A 15,605-nucleotide genomic window follows, 5' to 3' on the forward strand; every position below is an offset into this window, starting at 1 on the left:
TGTGCCAGTGTCAAACCATGACAGCTGGGTAGCAGCACATCCCTCCACAGAACAAGGCACAAACCCAGCCCTGGGTAGCAGCACATCCCTCCACAGAACAAGGCACAAACCCAGCCCTGGGTAGCAGCACATCCCTCCAGGGAACAAGGCACAAACCCCGAAGCTGTGCACAAACGTTAGGCCCTGTCTGCAGCAGCAGTGTAACTCAATCAGCAACATTCCTCACTTGGAGACACATTAAAAATCTCTTTCCTGTAATGGCTGTTTCATTTCAACACATAATACTCCTTTTTTCCAAGTTACCTCAGGTTTTAGCTGTTTATACTTTTTCATCTTATAACAACCACCCACTACTGTGCTCGATCAGATCAAATGCACTGCAACAGCACATTTAAATTCCAAACCTCTGTCAGGGAAGCCTGAACTGAAACTTCTCCTGAAGTAAAGGAAGTCAACTTTTCTTTCCCCCCAGGTATCATTCCTGCTGCCAAAAAAAAAAAAAAAAAGCTGTACTCTTCCAGGTGGGAGTGTAGATGAGACAAATGAGGTTTATAAGCCTGTGGAAACACAATATGGATTTACATGTACACATCACACTTGACTTTGTTTAAATATTCCTCCTCCTAGCAATTGTAAGAGTAGACTTAAAAACCACTTTTCATTTCAACTAAAGCTTTTTTATTTTTTTTCTCCCTTAAGGTGTTATTTTCTTTCTCAATCTGCAAATCCCATTTAAGTCTCTCTAATTGTCCTTCCCAAGGAGCAATGGAAGATGGGATGCTGTGATGGTGTGGTTCATGAGTGTATGACCCAGGCACAGATCTGTGGATTGCCACTGCCCATCAGGGGATGTGAGCAGCCTTGCTTCACGCTTGCTTTTAGCCAACAGGGAGCTTGTGATCCTTTTCCCCCATCTCCTCTGGCTCCCAGTTCTCCAAGTGCGCTGAGGAAATGAGTCACATCCAAAACAAGAGGGATAAAAACATTCTGGGGAATTGCCTTCTCCATGCAAGACACAGCCAAGTTCTTTGGTTAAATATTTTTGTTTGGCTCTGTATACAAAGAAAAAAGTTTACACGAGAGGAGTGACAAGCAATTAGTTACACAGTATCTAAAGATGTATAAGCACCTATAGTCAGTTTATGCAGCAGGGTACGTGTTTCGTAAATTGCACCTACAGCACTAAGGCCCACGGTAGGACAACTAGCTGGATTAAATTTATCAGCAATATTTCTAGGTAAATTAGTGCTTAACAGCATTTGTTGTGTTTCACCATTACAAATAGGTTCTAATTAAAACAGGAAAAGGGGTTGATGCACCAAGACAACCTTGTGAGAAGTAATGATAGGATAAAGTAATTTAAATCAAAACTAAAGTAATCTCAATTGCTTTTACAATACTTTCACAATTTCGTGCTGCGATAAAACATGCTTTAATGAGATTGATTAAAACATTTTTTAAACCGAGAAAAAGTACAACAGAACTAACTGCTGTTTTGATCACGGTGGCATCTCACCTGTGAGGTGTGCGCAGCCCTCACCTTGGGCTGGGGGAGGGAAATCGGGGTGACTCCCCCAGGCTCGAGCGCGTTCTGAGGGAGGATCAGCTCATCATTCTCCGCAGGTTCAGCTCCCGTGTGCGAGCGGTTTGCATTTGCATTATAGCGAATGCACCACACCTGTGGCACTCCGATGGAAAAGCAGCGAGAACGGCGGGACGGAGCTCATCAGCGCCCGGATTTGGTCGGCTTTGCACTTTTGTTTAACGAGCTTCAGCTGCGCTTTCCCCCCTCACGGCGCGGGCGGAGCGGAGCCGCCGTGTCCAGGTGAGCCGCGCTGCAGGTCCGGGCGGCTGAGGGGGCTCCCCGGCACTCCGGAGCCCCCCGGCAGTGGCCACTCTCCCGGTTTTCCAGCGGGACGGACTGCGGGACGCTGCCCCCGCCTTGTGGCACCTCCAGCAGGCACGGCACGGGGCGGGACGGGGCGGCGGCGGTGCCGGAGCCGGAGCCGGAGCAGCGCGCCCGCCCCCCGTGCCCGGCCCGCCGCGGGAGGAGAGCGAGAGGCGGCGGCCGGCCCCACCTGCGGGGGCGGCGGCGGCGGGGCAGGCCGGCCCGGCGCTGGGGTGAGCCCGGGACGGCCGGGCGAGGTGAGAGCGCAGCCCGGCAGCGCCGCAACATGGCCTCCTCCTCCTCCTCCTCGTCCTGCTCCTTCCCCTCGCGGTCCGCGGCGCGGGGCGGCAGGGACCAGGTGAGCGCGCAGCCCTCGGGCGGCTCTTTCTGCTTTCCCTTCTTTTCCTTCTTTTCCCTCCCTCCTCCTCCTCCTCCTGCTCCCGCCGGCGCTCCGGGTCAGCGCGGGGTGAGGAGCAGCAGCGAGCGGCGGCTCCGGGAGGGGAGCGCTGTGCCCCCGCCCGCCCAGGTGCGAGGCTGCGCCGGGAGCGCCTTCCCGGCCCTCCGCGATGGCCGCTCTGCCTCTGCCCGGGCCGGCGGTGGCCAAACCCCTCCCGAAACAACGCGCGACCCCCATGTCAGTGCCCCGCTCTGCTGGGAATGCGGCGTTTTGGGGCGCAGGTGTGTTGTTTGTGCTTTGAGCGTCTGCCTTGCTTGTGTTTCACACCTCTGACGTGAGGCAGTGATGTGCTTGTGGGACGGAGGCTGAAAAGCCACCCAGGTAAGGGCTGGAGGCTCCCACATCCCTACCCGGGCTGCCGACCCCGGTGTGCGGGTCGCTGTAGGGGACGGCGAGGTGTTAGGGAAACACCTAAATTATTCCATGACATCCCGGCCCCCGGGGGCTGCGCAGGGACACACGGCACAGCCACCTTCAGCGCTGCTGCAGGGCAGGTGAGGAGAAGGTGCTGCTGAAGGCTTCACTCCACCGTGACACAAGCGGCCACAGGAATTGTTTTTCTCCCTGGCTTTCCCTCCTCCGCAGGGTCAGGTGAAGGAGCTTTGCTGCCCTGGTCTGTCTCCCCCAGGTATTCGATGTGACCGCTCTCTGTTTATTGCTCTCACAAATGCTGCCTTGTATAGTGAGTGAGCGCACTAGTCCCACACTCTTCCTGCTAAACACAAATGGGAGCTAAAATCCATTTTAGCTCTGAAGATTTGTGTTCTCAGGGCAAAGAAAGAGTATATTTTGGCTTATTACTGGCAAAATGACACTACTTCCACTAGAAGTAAGTTTAGTAAAAAGGATTGGGAAAGTGTGATAACTGAATTATCTCTCACCCCCCCCCCCCTTTTTTTTTTTTTTTTTTTTTGGGCTATGTGCCCAGAACTCTTGAAACTAAAACTGAAAACTTTCAAGATTAAAGCTATAATTAATCAAGGCTGAATAAGCTTCATTCTTTGTGGTTTGTTTTTTTTTCTTTTTTTCTTCCCTGAAGTTGGTATCTTTTGAATCATTAAACTTTCCTTCTTTTAATACCACTTTTGCTACTACTTGAAACTCTTAACTGGACACAGAAGATGGAATATTATCTGTTTTACTGCAGATTGATATGTTTTCTCATATTTCTCCCTCAAATCTGTGTGGTGTTCGTGCTTTGAAATGGAATGTAAATTAACACCCCAGGAGGACTGATCAGCAAAAAAAAAGTCTCTGCTGTGGCAGTCAGGTCCTCTAAGTTCTGGTTGGGCAAGATGCTGTTCCCCCTGTTCCCCCAGCACCTCTTCTTTTTGTGAGCCCTGTGTTTTGAAGGAGAGTTCCCTGAACAAGAGACAGTGCTCCTTACTGTGGTGTCAAAACTCCAGGTGTTTTTGCCTCTCTTTCATCAATTGTCTCAAGGATAAAAAGAGAAAATACGACCTTGCGTGTTCACAAAGTGGGTAGCTTAAAACTTTATTCTCTGGAAGGTTTGTAACCTCGCCTGGGCTGGAAGTGTTGAGTTCTTAAAGAAGGTGACTGTTCTCAGTCTCCACATCATGTGTGTTACAATCTTGGGCTTGGAGTAACCTCTGGATCAGCAGAGCCTCAGCTTTGTTCTCTGACCCTTCAGTCCATCAGGGGCAGCCTATTTCCCATTGCTTTCAGGAGACTCTTAGATCAGGCTCTAAACTTTCAGGGTGTCTGTGTGTGGTGGGTGTGTGAGGTGCTCACATCTTGAGACATTGTCAGTGCTCAGTGTTGGAAATGGGGCCGTGCTTGGGCACAGTCAGTGTTTGTTAGCGAGTTCCTTACAAAAGTATTCCTGCCACCATTAATCTCATTTCTCTGGGAGTTGATTAATGCTCATTGTATGATTTTTGTTCCAAATGGTACTGTGCTATCATATGCTGTTACTCTCTTGATGCCTGCCAGGGGATGAGGTTGGGGATTTCCATTATTGAAAAACTGTCACCTCTCCTGTCTTTTCCAGATCCTAATTTATTGCTCATGTTCTTTTTGGAGATAATGAGATCTGTCTGTTAGTCTGTTATAATGCACTGATTTGCAAAATCATGTGAATAATTGCGTGTGGCTAAATATTTTCTTTTCTTTTTTCTTTTTTTTTTTTTTTTTTAAGAAGCTAGTTACAGTTTTTCCTAAGACAGTTTCCAGGCTTTGCAGAGCCAAAATTGTTAATGGCATAAGAAAAAAATCATTTGTTATTCAAGGATGTTTATAGTCCTACAATACTTTGCTGTTGGTTATTTGGGTGGCCCTTTGGTCTTTATTTCACTTCAGTGTTTTCTAAAATGTTTTGTTCAAAAGCTTGTGTTTCTAAAACGTGACAGGAAGACTAGAATGTACTTTCTGTTTTAGTTAGTTTTGTTAGTTTCTTGTTTTAGTTCTTTTGTTTTGACAGCTCTTGGCCTCGACACCATGGGCACTAATAAAGTCAATGCCTCGAAGTTAATTATGCTTGTAGGTCACCTACAGTACTGTGCTTTGCTCTGAAGTGTTTCTATTTGATATATTTCACGTACTGGAAATTTTGGGATTGTCTGTGGCTTGGAAGAGTTCTTTGAACTTCAGAAATTAAAAACTTTTATGCTTTTTGCCACTTAGCTTTGAACTGGTGTTTGTGGAAAGAGAGGAGACAGTGGTCAAGTTGTTGGGCATAGGGAGGAAAAAACCCAAATGCAGTTCAAATATGAGAGCCATGTTGTTATCACATAAATAATAACAATAAAAATAAATAATTTACTGCTAAAGTGGAAAGCTTATTTCACAGAGTAAGCTTTTAAGTGTCATCTGTGAGACTGCAAGTCCGATCATAGCTGCTCTGAAAAACAATAATACATGCAAATGTTATTCAGTCATTGAAAACTCTGGGGAAAATGGCAGTTTTTCAGTTAAAAAAAAAAACCCTAAACAATCCTCCCAAAAACCTCTCTGTGTAGCATACAGATCAGGCCATGTGAGTCTCAGTTCTAGACAGTTGTTCAATACAGGCAAATTCCTGTCCTTGTTGTTTACACTGGTTTTATCCTATGTTTTTATCAGCTTATTTTTTGATTTTTTTTTTCCTCCACTCCAAACTTTTGGAGTTCTGTTCTTATATACGCTGTTTCTCAAAATTCAGTGCTCTTGACACCATGTAAAAACTATTGACATACTAATCCAGTCGATGATTACCTATTAAAAGTTATTTTTGCCACTCTCTGTTGTCTGGAGTGGGAGTATTTCCTGTATACATTAGGTTTTGTGATAAGCTGTTGACAATGGGACTTGTGCTCCTGCTGGCATGGCTCTTGGTATGACAAAATAAGACCTGGCATGTTGCATTAATTCTGACAAAAGCATGGTTTTACAGTCTTTAATCAGGCAAAGTTTCATTATCTCTTTGAGGGAGTTTTACTCTAGGCCTAAAGAAGATTTTTTTTTAAACTTTAACAGCTGGTGGCACTTGTTAGCTTTTTCCAGAGGCATGGAGTAATGATGAATCAGAGGCTTGAGGGTCATATTTTCTATTTCTGTGGGTTTTGTGCTTGACTTCTGATATGTAGTGTTAAATAGCTATTTATGATGCTGACATGCCTAAGAAGGAGAGTTCTGAAGCTTGAATTTTCCGAAACAAATCCTTTAAAATAGTTTTAAGCATATTTTTACTTTAATTTGATAAAGCTAGTTTAGATTCCATTCTTTTTTTCTCTGAAAAAATTTTGTAATTGGCCAAAAATTGGGAAAGGAAATGTTCTGTGTGGTATTTGTTTTTGTTTTGTGTTTTTGTTTTATTTATTTATTTTTTTAATCTAGGGATGAGGAGGAAGAGTAGTAGGAACTGTTACTCTCATATTCTGTAGTTACTAAGTGCCAGAACTTTGCTACTCTTTTGATGAGTCACATGTGCTGCCTGCTGGTTGGTTCTGGTCACTTTTGCCCTCTCAGCTGTTGAATTACATCAGCGTGCACATAAAATGCATAGAAAATAATAGCTGCTTGCACTGTGTGTTTCTGCTGCCCTTGCCACGGGGATGCAGTCACAGGCTCTGTAATGCTGAGGAGGATGAAGAGGACAGCAAAGGAAATTGCTTCAATAAAGTATTTATTAGTGTGATTGTGGCATTCTGAGAAGCCTCACTCTGCTTGTGTCAGTCGTTGCCTCGCTGCTCATGTGATGGTTGTGCACTCCCAGAGTCTTGCCCAGCTTTGGTACCCTCTTGAGCAGAACCCACCCTGTTTAGTCTTGGAGCAGTGGCTGTTCTTTCTTCTCTACTCCCCTGGGATATCCCACAAAAATAAATCTATTATTAGCTACTTGATTATATTGTAATTTCTTAGCTTAAATGCACTTAAAGCTTCAGTTCCCTTTGGCAAGGAAAGGGCACCGTACTTCAATCACTTTTTAAAATTCAGGAAGTTGTTCTCTTCCAAGGGCATTCTGAGGCTGGTGCCCTTCAGAGGAGAAATTCTGCAAACTTTCCATATAATATCTGGAGTATGCATCATGACTTTATCAGGAGGCCTTATTGATCCTATCTGATCATGACTTGGAAAAAGCTGTGAGCTAATGAAAGGAGTCTTGCATGGCAAAACCATGAGTATTTCCTTTTGCCCTGTGTTCCACTGATGAAGCAAGGCCTGGCTGAGTTTCTGCACTGCACTAATAACTGCTGTAATTACTGAAAACAGGCTGTGATGACAGCTCCTTTTAATAGGATAATCTGAAGTAACATTCTGCAATGACAGAGGAGTTGATGGCATGTGAATGTTGTAGGAGAGCTGGTTTCTTACCAGAGACTTTATGGAGACTGGGTTTTTAGGTTTTAAAACCTCTGATATTTTCCATCTGTTTTGGAAAATACTTTTAAAGGAATTTTAATAAAGGTAATTTTCAGATGACATGCACAGAACAGGTGTGAGCTAGTTTTATGATCTTCGCATGCTGTTGTTACTAGTACCATAATTTAAGAATGTGTGCCTTTTAAAGAAAGGAATATGGAATTTCTAGGTTCCATGACAATTAGTTTACTCTATTAAAAAGCAGAAATTAACACTCCCTGGCCTCATCACCAGTAGAAGTTCCTCTGCTTTTATTTCTGCGGAGTCAGAATTTCTCTGTTCCTGTATTGAGGGTGCTGATGATGTAATTTGTGAGGAATTCCTTAGCACTAGGAAGATGTTCAAGCAGCTGTCTCTGTTTTTTTTTTCTGAATTTAAAGTTTAGAAATCTGAAGCTGTCTATGGTAGGAAACTTCCATTTTCAAGGAAATGTTATGCAAACAGCTCTAACTTGGTTTTGACCCAGTTTACTAATCTGTAGATTTTTATTGCATGTGTCTCACTCTTAGAAGATTATCTGCTTTTCTGTTTCTTGCCCTATTTTTTTTTTTTTGGGTGGTGGGAGCATATGGGTGTGTATGGGGATGATTTTATTTAAGCTCTCCTTTCCATCCTGTAATTTCAGACTTGTTTCTGTCCATTTAATAGTTTAGTGCTGCCTTGGCCAACATAGTGGTTGGCCAAGATTCAGTTTCCTCAGAACATCTGTTCAGCTTTAGGTCGAAGAAAACTCATCTTGAGGTTGCTGAACTTAGCTGGGCAAAGAACTCCCGGTCACACCACGGGAAGGGATCTGACAATGCTGAAAAATGATCATTACTTGTTAGCCTTTTCTCACTGAGATAATTGATCTATATGTGAACCCACAGGTGATTTTAAAAGCACAAAAGTCAGACTCCTGGGAGCTGCAGGTGTTGCTTATTGAGAAGAGTTAATTTAAGCCATTAGATTATTCCTTGTTTCTTTATAACTCTCCTCTTTTTTGGGAACTTTCTATTTCTGTTGTGGAGGAATCCCCAGAAACTGATTCCTTTTGCCCTGCAGGACTGACCCTTTTATGGAGGTGTTTTAGGGATGGATGGGTGAGGAGGTAAAGGATGATTTGTGTGCGTGGTGAGGGGGTAGTGTGCAAGGTCGAGTGACGCCAGTGCTCTTTAAATTGTGTCTTTGTGGTAGAGTACAACACTGGAAACTCAGCAGAAGGGGTGAGTCAGCTGGTCTTCTGTTCTGACAATCAATACTGCATTCAGGGATAGCAAAAAGGCATCTAATTATAGTGTAAGTATTCTATAATATTATAAAGTAACATATGCTAGTTATCATGTGATGGGTAGTAAGGGAGAAGTTAATTACCTTAGCCAAACAAGGAGTAGTACTGACTTTAGCATAATCTTTCAAGGGAATACTAGAGGAATGAATAAAATTGGTAACTTTCTCAAAACTTAAAAATTATTCATTACTTACCCTCCAGTGACCACAGTGCTGCTCTGTAAAGGCAAGCAGCTTATTGGCAAACCTCTAAATAAAAAGAGGGGGACTCTGAGTATTTTTGTATTTTATTCAAAGAGATAATTTGCTTTTTGTTGTATTTTGGTGGGTTTGGTTTTTGTAGATATCCTAGGCCTCTTCTGTAAGTCAAGATCAGCAGAGATTAGAGTTCAGGCATAGTAATTGTGTTATTACCCCTATCTTTATTCATATGACTGCATGGTACAACATCCCAGGTACATAAACTGGTACATGTATCACCCAGAACTGTGGAGAAAGTTATCTTTAAAGTGTGGTAAGATAATGGAAAACAAAAATAGAATATGTTCTTAACAGCCTCTTACAACACCTGAGAATATTACATACACCTATGCTTTGGCTCTTAAAGCTGTTGGAGATTTTAAGCATAATAGCTACAAAGAGATTGTGTTCAAATTTCACTGGACTTTAAATTAGTGAAAGAAATGACTTGTTGTGCCACAGGCATGACCCCATTGTGCAGGTGAAGGACCTATAAGTGTGATTCAGTGTTTTAAATCTCCAATAGCAGAACCAATTTCCTTTCATATTCCTTTCTATATCTGGATTCTGCTTGCTCCTGTTCAAAGAATATTGCAGAGAGAGCACATATGCATTTGTCTGAGAAGGCAAATAATTTCACAGGTCATGACTTTGCAAATGCACGAGACAGCCTTACTCTGTGATAGGAGCCTTTGTTGGGAACTAGTAACAGTGAAGAAGGAAAAGGCCAGAGCCTCCTAATGGCATCCACCTCGTAAACATTTGCCATGTAAATCAGCAGCAAGCAGTGCAGGGCCTCAGCTTTTACAGGTGGGGTCATATGTAGCTCACAAGGCTGATCTTGGGGCTTGCTTGATCTTACTGCTTATATCCTCAGCTGGGAGTTCAGCCTGTGCCTTCAACATCTCATTTAGGTCCCTTAGTTCCAATTACTCTTTACACAGCAGACAACTTTCTCTTCCATATTATTTAATTGGTTTGCTTATTTTATTTTTCCCCCTCCCTCTCTTGGTGCATCAAATCTCCTGCTGCACTCTGTTGATCCTTGCAATCCTCTGCAAAAAACCCTGTTTATTTTCCTCCATGCCTGTTATCACTCTGTGAAGATTTTAATTCAGTAAGGTATTCTTGCTCTTGGAGTGTTTGCTTTGTCCTTCAACTGATACAGGCTAAACTTTGCAACCTTTAGTTGTTTTGGTGGTGTAGCTCACAGCACATTTCTGAGAAATGTTTTGTTGCTGGGGACTGAAAGTTGGGGAGAGAGGGGCTATAGGATTGTTGTGGCAGGGAGCAGAGCAGGTGCTTTGGCTACCTGGTTTCACTGCTGCAGAAAGTGTTATGTAAATAGATTGAGCCTTGCCTCTGATTTCTGTGATGTAATGTTTCATAAATAAGCACTGTGGTGTTGGAAACCCAGGTGTCAGAGACAGCAAGCCAGACACATTGAGAAACAATGGGACAAGTCTGAAGAGTGATATATTTTTCTAGCAGTCCTCCCGTAGGAGCTAATCCTGCATTCTAGGGAAATCCATTGGAAGCAACATCTTTCTGGAAGGGGATGAAAAATTGTGACACATTCACCTGCACCTGGTTTAGTGTTTGGAAAAGCCTGGGACTAGCAATAAGAAGGTTGGTAAGTCCCAAATGAGGCTATTTTTATCAAGCCTCGTGGATAATAGCAATGCTTCAATATAAAGATAAGATATACAGTCTGCTGTTCTAATTGAATCGTAAATCAAACAGGTCCAAGAAAAAAAAGAGAGAAGAATGCAGATGCATCAGTCTGTGTCAGCTCAGCATACCTTCCTGTGGGTGGCCTGTATTTCTTTTCACAGGCTCCATTCCTGCAAAGCTGCTTTGTGATCTCAGTCTGATGTGGGTCAAAAGGGGAAGATTGTTAACATTCCTCCTGCCCCTCTCTATCACCATCAGCAGCTCTCAGTGGATATCAGTCCTTTCTGTGCTGCTTCTAACTGCTCTTCCAAATATTTGTCTGTCTCTTATCTGGGCAGTAACCTAGCTCCCAATGTTGGATGATTATTATAAATTGTCATTTAGTAATTACATTGCTGGCATACTAGCCTTTTCATATTTTATTTGCATTCATGTGCCTATCAGGATGTCTGTGATATAAAAAAGGTAAACAAACAGCTTTTGTCCAAGAAATCATAATTCTAGGTAGTGTTCTCTGTTACTGCCCTCTAAGAGCTGTCTTGTCCCTGGCTGGCACCTTGAATGCTGTTGTTCATGTGTCTCTTTCTCTCCACTTTAATAATGGTGCTGTATTTGCTTTGGTACTAGTATAGTGAATTTTGGTTTTACAGGGTAGAAACAACTGTATTTTTTGGTTGAATTTAAACTGCTTTCCAAGTGCCGTGTACTTTGTTCTGGAAATGAATTCCACTGGATTATTATAAGGAGTTTAGAATGGCTTGTTACAGTGATACAAGTAGGAAACAACATGGCTCTGAAGTGATTGAGGGCTTCTCATTTTGTGTTGCGTTTGTTCCAACCATCATAACTCTAATCAAGTGCATGTCTCTCTCTTCCAGTCTCTTTCTCTTGTCTTTAATGTGTCCATCTTCCTAAAGAACTTGTCAAAGACTGTGGTGTTGTCAAATAATGTTCCCTTGATCAAACTGGAGCAAAGGAAAATACAATACTCAGTGATCTATAGCTTGAAAAATGAATGCACAAAGATCATTAACCTCACACTGAGCTCAGATATATTCCCTGCTGGGAGGGGATATTCTAAATATGGTTATTATAAAAGTTTAATGTTAGTGAGAAAGAACTTTAGAAATAATTTTATAGTTTTATGTTCCCACTATAGATAATCTATACTGAAGATGAGTATGTGTAAAAAGATGCTCCTGAGTAAGAGCAAGCTCTGTGTTTAATGTTTAATGTTTCTTTTATACGCTGTTTTCCCTACAGTTAAACACAGTATACTCTAATGAAAGAGGCTAAAGAATGATAATTTTATTTAGTCAGCCACATGGTATGTGTAACTGGACTGTGACATTTAGGAACAAAAATTGGTGTCATTCAGATTGCTCCATCTCTGGGTGCAGTAAATGGATGGGTCCAGATGAGCAAAACTCACTGGAATGTCTAATCAGGAGCAAGTGCTTTTCTTAAAGATGGAAAGACCACTTTTACAATTTCTAGTTGTAAAAAATTAGTTTAATTTGAAAATGGATCCGGAGATTTGTTTCATTTTACTACCAGTTAAATCAAATAAAAGAAGTAATAGTCTTGGACACCTGTGATTTTAGCTGCTTATTTTGGTGCCAGTTCCAAATGCTGCAGGTGATTTTGGCAGTTCAGCATGATAATCATGGTAAGCCTTCTGTATGGATATCTGAATAACACTTGAATAGTAGTGTAAATAAACCACTCAAACGTTGTGTTTTAGTATGTAAAACTCCTTTGTTCTTGTTTATATCAGTTGTTGCTGATGTCAGTGTAGCATACCCAGCTGCAGTAGTTGCTCAGTGCCCTTGTTAGGGTTTTGGTCTGTTAAAATTACGTACACTACTCTTCAGCACAACTCTTTAAGCACCTTGGAAAGCACTGATATAAGTTGTGTATTTTAAAGTATTATGTAGAAACGAGTTTTACCTTCCTGTAACAGTATCCATGCATTATATTGATTTCTGGTAACAAATACTATTAAAATAACAATAGTGGAACAGTTAAGAAATGGTAATTGACATTCCCATGACTGTCATAAAGGATGAACAGAAAAGGTGTGACTGCTGCTATGTGATCATGCTCAGCAGTTTTGAGTACACCTCTGCTAGCACTTCTGTCAGGGCCAGGTGCTCACTTGCTGGTTTTGTCAAGGTCCATCCCCTGCAAATGCTGTGTGGAAGATTTATTGATCACCCTTGCTGTGTGTGGTGCAGGTGCTGCTGTTCTCCCTGTATGTACAAATGTGTTTGTGTGTGATTGCAATGAATCTGGAACAGAAAATGGTCATTGCAAAGCAGTCTCTGATTTAATGAACCATGCCAAAAAAAGCTGGGGCTCAAAATCCTGCTGACATGGATAGAAACCCTGAAGCTGATTATGGGTGCAGGAATGGCTCTCTTTGCAACTGACATTAGAGTAACCTTTACTTCAGCATCAATTTATTGTTCTTTTTCGTAAGGATTAGGTAGATGATGGTAAAACTTGCCGTGCTTGTTGTTCTCTGTTTGAGTAAAAGCACATTTGAAAACTGATTTTGTGGTGTTCAAATATCTGTTAGCAAATGGCTATAATTTATACTGCAGAAAGACTATCCAAAAATTTATTATACTCGGAATCCTCCAGTTTCTAGTGAAATGTAATACTTTCATTCTAGTGGAACAAGCTGTATTCCAAGCCCATTGAATTGTCTTCCAAGGGGAAGAAAAACCCCCAAAAAAACACCCAAAATCCAAACAAAACCCCAAACACCAGTGGAAATCAATGTTTCATTTTTGTTCTGAGATCTCAGTAGTTTTTCCCATTAGTGCTACAGGGAGCTCTTGAATCCTACTGTGAGTTCTCTGCTTTCTGGGACTGCTGGATGCTCTGAAGTCCTGTTCTGACTGCTAAACCAGGGAGAATCATCCTTAGCATTGTTATTGGATTTCCCCCAAAGCCTAATTTTTTCCCTAAAAATCTGGGGTGAAAAAACATTTTCTGCTCGGATTTGCGCTAATGTTGTCAATCATCATCTGAAATTTATTTCTTCTTGTCTGTTTTTAATTGTGATTATTTCTGTCTTGGCACTTGTCAACACAAATGTCTGTCACTGCATTTTTGGGTTTTTAGCGCTGTACCCTGTGTAACCAAGCAGGCAGCCCAACCTGACATGAGGATGTAGATTTTAAGATGAAGAAATGCACAGCACATCTCTGGGTGCAGTAAGTGGATGGGGCCAACTGTGCAGAACTCGCTGGAATATCTAATCATGAATAAATGCTTTTGTTAAAAATGGAAAAATTTACAACTCCTAATTGTAAAAAATTAGTTTAATTTGAAAATGGAACCAGAGATTTTTTAAATTTTATTACCAGTTAAATCAATTAAGAGCAAAGAAATTAGGTAGCAATTGCTTAATCTTTTTTAATGTACATCTGAATGTGGTATAAGGATATTTTCATCTGTATTCAATCTCATTCATTATGAAATATTGTAGTTTATTTTTAAATAACGATTGCCATAAACAACAATTAATCTAAATAACAATTGTTAAATAAATACAGTGCTGCAATAATTTTTCTCATTTCCCTATCCCCTGCTACAGCTTTGGGGGGGGTTGGGGGGGAAATCCTGTGTGAAAACTGATGTTGTTTTGATGCTAGTCAGCAGTAAAACTCCATTTATCTGCTTTCATTTCTTTGACATGGCTAACTTGTAATAAATGAGCTCCCTGCTCTTCAATTGAGACTCGGTGAAGTGTATATTTTTGTTTCATAATCACATCTACGTGATTAGTCAAGTAGAAAACTGCATACTCAGTAGAAAAAAAAAAGAAATTAATGTGGGTAACATTGTAATAATAATTTTCCCTAGATTGTAGTAAAATGGTTTGAAATGGAAGAAACGTATTTCATGACATATTTTAGGACTGGCAGAAAGTTCTTTAATTTGCATTTGTATACAGATCATTTTTCTCCTGTGCTTAATTGAACAAGTGAAAATAAGTCTTTGCATTCAGAACATCTATAATGTCTGGGGACTTTTGCTCAGGTTCTTTTTTGGAAATCTTTTAACTATATAAACTTCAAATATCTTAGATAAGCAATGAGAAGGGAAAGACTATCTCCTTCCACTCCAATACTTACTGGTGAGTATCAGATGTAAACAAATGCTTTTGGCATGTTATGTGCTTTCCCAGTCCTTTCAGGATCTCTGCAGAGAGACCTGGAATGGTTGGATGGATGGGCAGAGTCCAGTAGGATGAAGTTTAGTGAGTCCAAGTGCCGAGTGCTGCACTTTGGCCACAAGAGCCCCTGCAATGCCATGGGCTGGGGATGGTGTGGCTGGTCAGTGCCCAGGCAGAAAGGGACCTGGGGACACTGGTCAGCAGCCAGCTGAACATGGGCACAGAAGCTGAGAAGTGAAACACTTATAAATAAGTAAAAGTTCCTTAACTGAGAAATGGGGAGTATTTTGGCATAAAAACTGCAAAGATGGTAGCAGCTGCTTTATCTTAAATTAAATAGTTTGGGCTTAAGATGTTTGACTGTGGATCTTCCCAAATTTAATATGGTTTGTTTTTCATTGCATTAAATCTACTTACAAACAGTGCTTAGAGTTCCCTCCAACAGCTGCACAAAAGGGCATTTTGGAAATCACAAGTGATACAAATGAATACTACTATGTGTGCTTTTGTCAAGTCAGACTTGGAAGAACTGGCTTTTAGGGAAGAAAAAGATAATATATGTGCATTTCTATACTTACCAACAGTTCCTACCTCCCCATTATTTTATTTGAGATAATCTGATGCCTTACAGTCACAATATTTTGGGGCTCATCCTTTTGAGAAAGTGAACAAGCAGACAGAGATTTGAGAAGCATATTCTGTACTGGTCAGTTCATAATGTTCATAAACTGTGGACTGAAATAATGTCTTGCAGAACTGTGAGGTCCCTGAGAGTGAGGGATGGAATAAGTTGTTTCAGGAGCTGTATGAACAGTCCTATACCCTGAAGACCTTCTGAGCTAAGAAAATTCTGTAAGCTGTATTTCTCTTTTCAGTTTTATTTGCAGGCTAATTTCTTCTGGAGATGTGGGCTATACTTTTATATATAAATTCAATGACCATGATTTCTTGCCTATAAGAAATCAAATGTGGAATATCAACTGCAGAGTCACAAGCAATTTGCAGGACTCAGTCTTTAGGGAAAACCA

General features: G+C 41.5%; 1 protein-coding gene across 2 annotated transcripts in view; it reads left to right on the forward strand.

Moving 5' to 3' along the window:
- Positions 1-1,896: 1,896 nt before the first annotated feature.
- ANK3 (ankyrin 3) overlaps positions 1,897-15,605 on the forward strand; it is a 335,104-nt gene continuing 321,395 nt past the window's right edge. For both annotated transcript variants that reach the window (XM_072930929.1, XM_072930957.1), the window contains exon 1: positions 1,897-2,246. In XM_072930929.1, coding sequence (XP_072787030.1) covers positions 2,175-2,246 — 72 coding nt within the window. In that variant the 5' untranslated portion in view covers positions 1,897-2,174. The remainder of the gene's footprint in view (positions 2,247-15,605) is intronic.

Source organism: Taeniopygia guttata, chromosome 6 (assembly GCF_048771995.1).
Source record: "Taeniopygia guttata chromosome 6, bTaeGut7.mat, whole genome shotgun sequence".
Lineage (NCBI taxonomy): Eukaryota > Metazoa > Chordata > Aves > Passeriformes > Estrildidae > Taeniopygia > Taeniopygia guttata.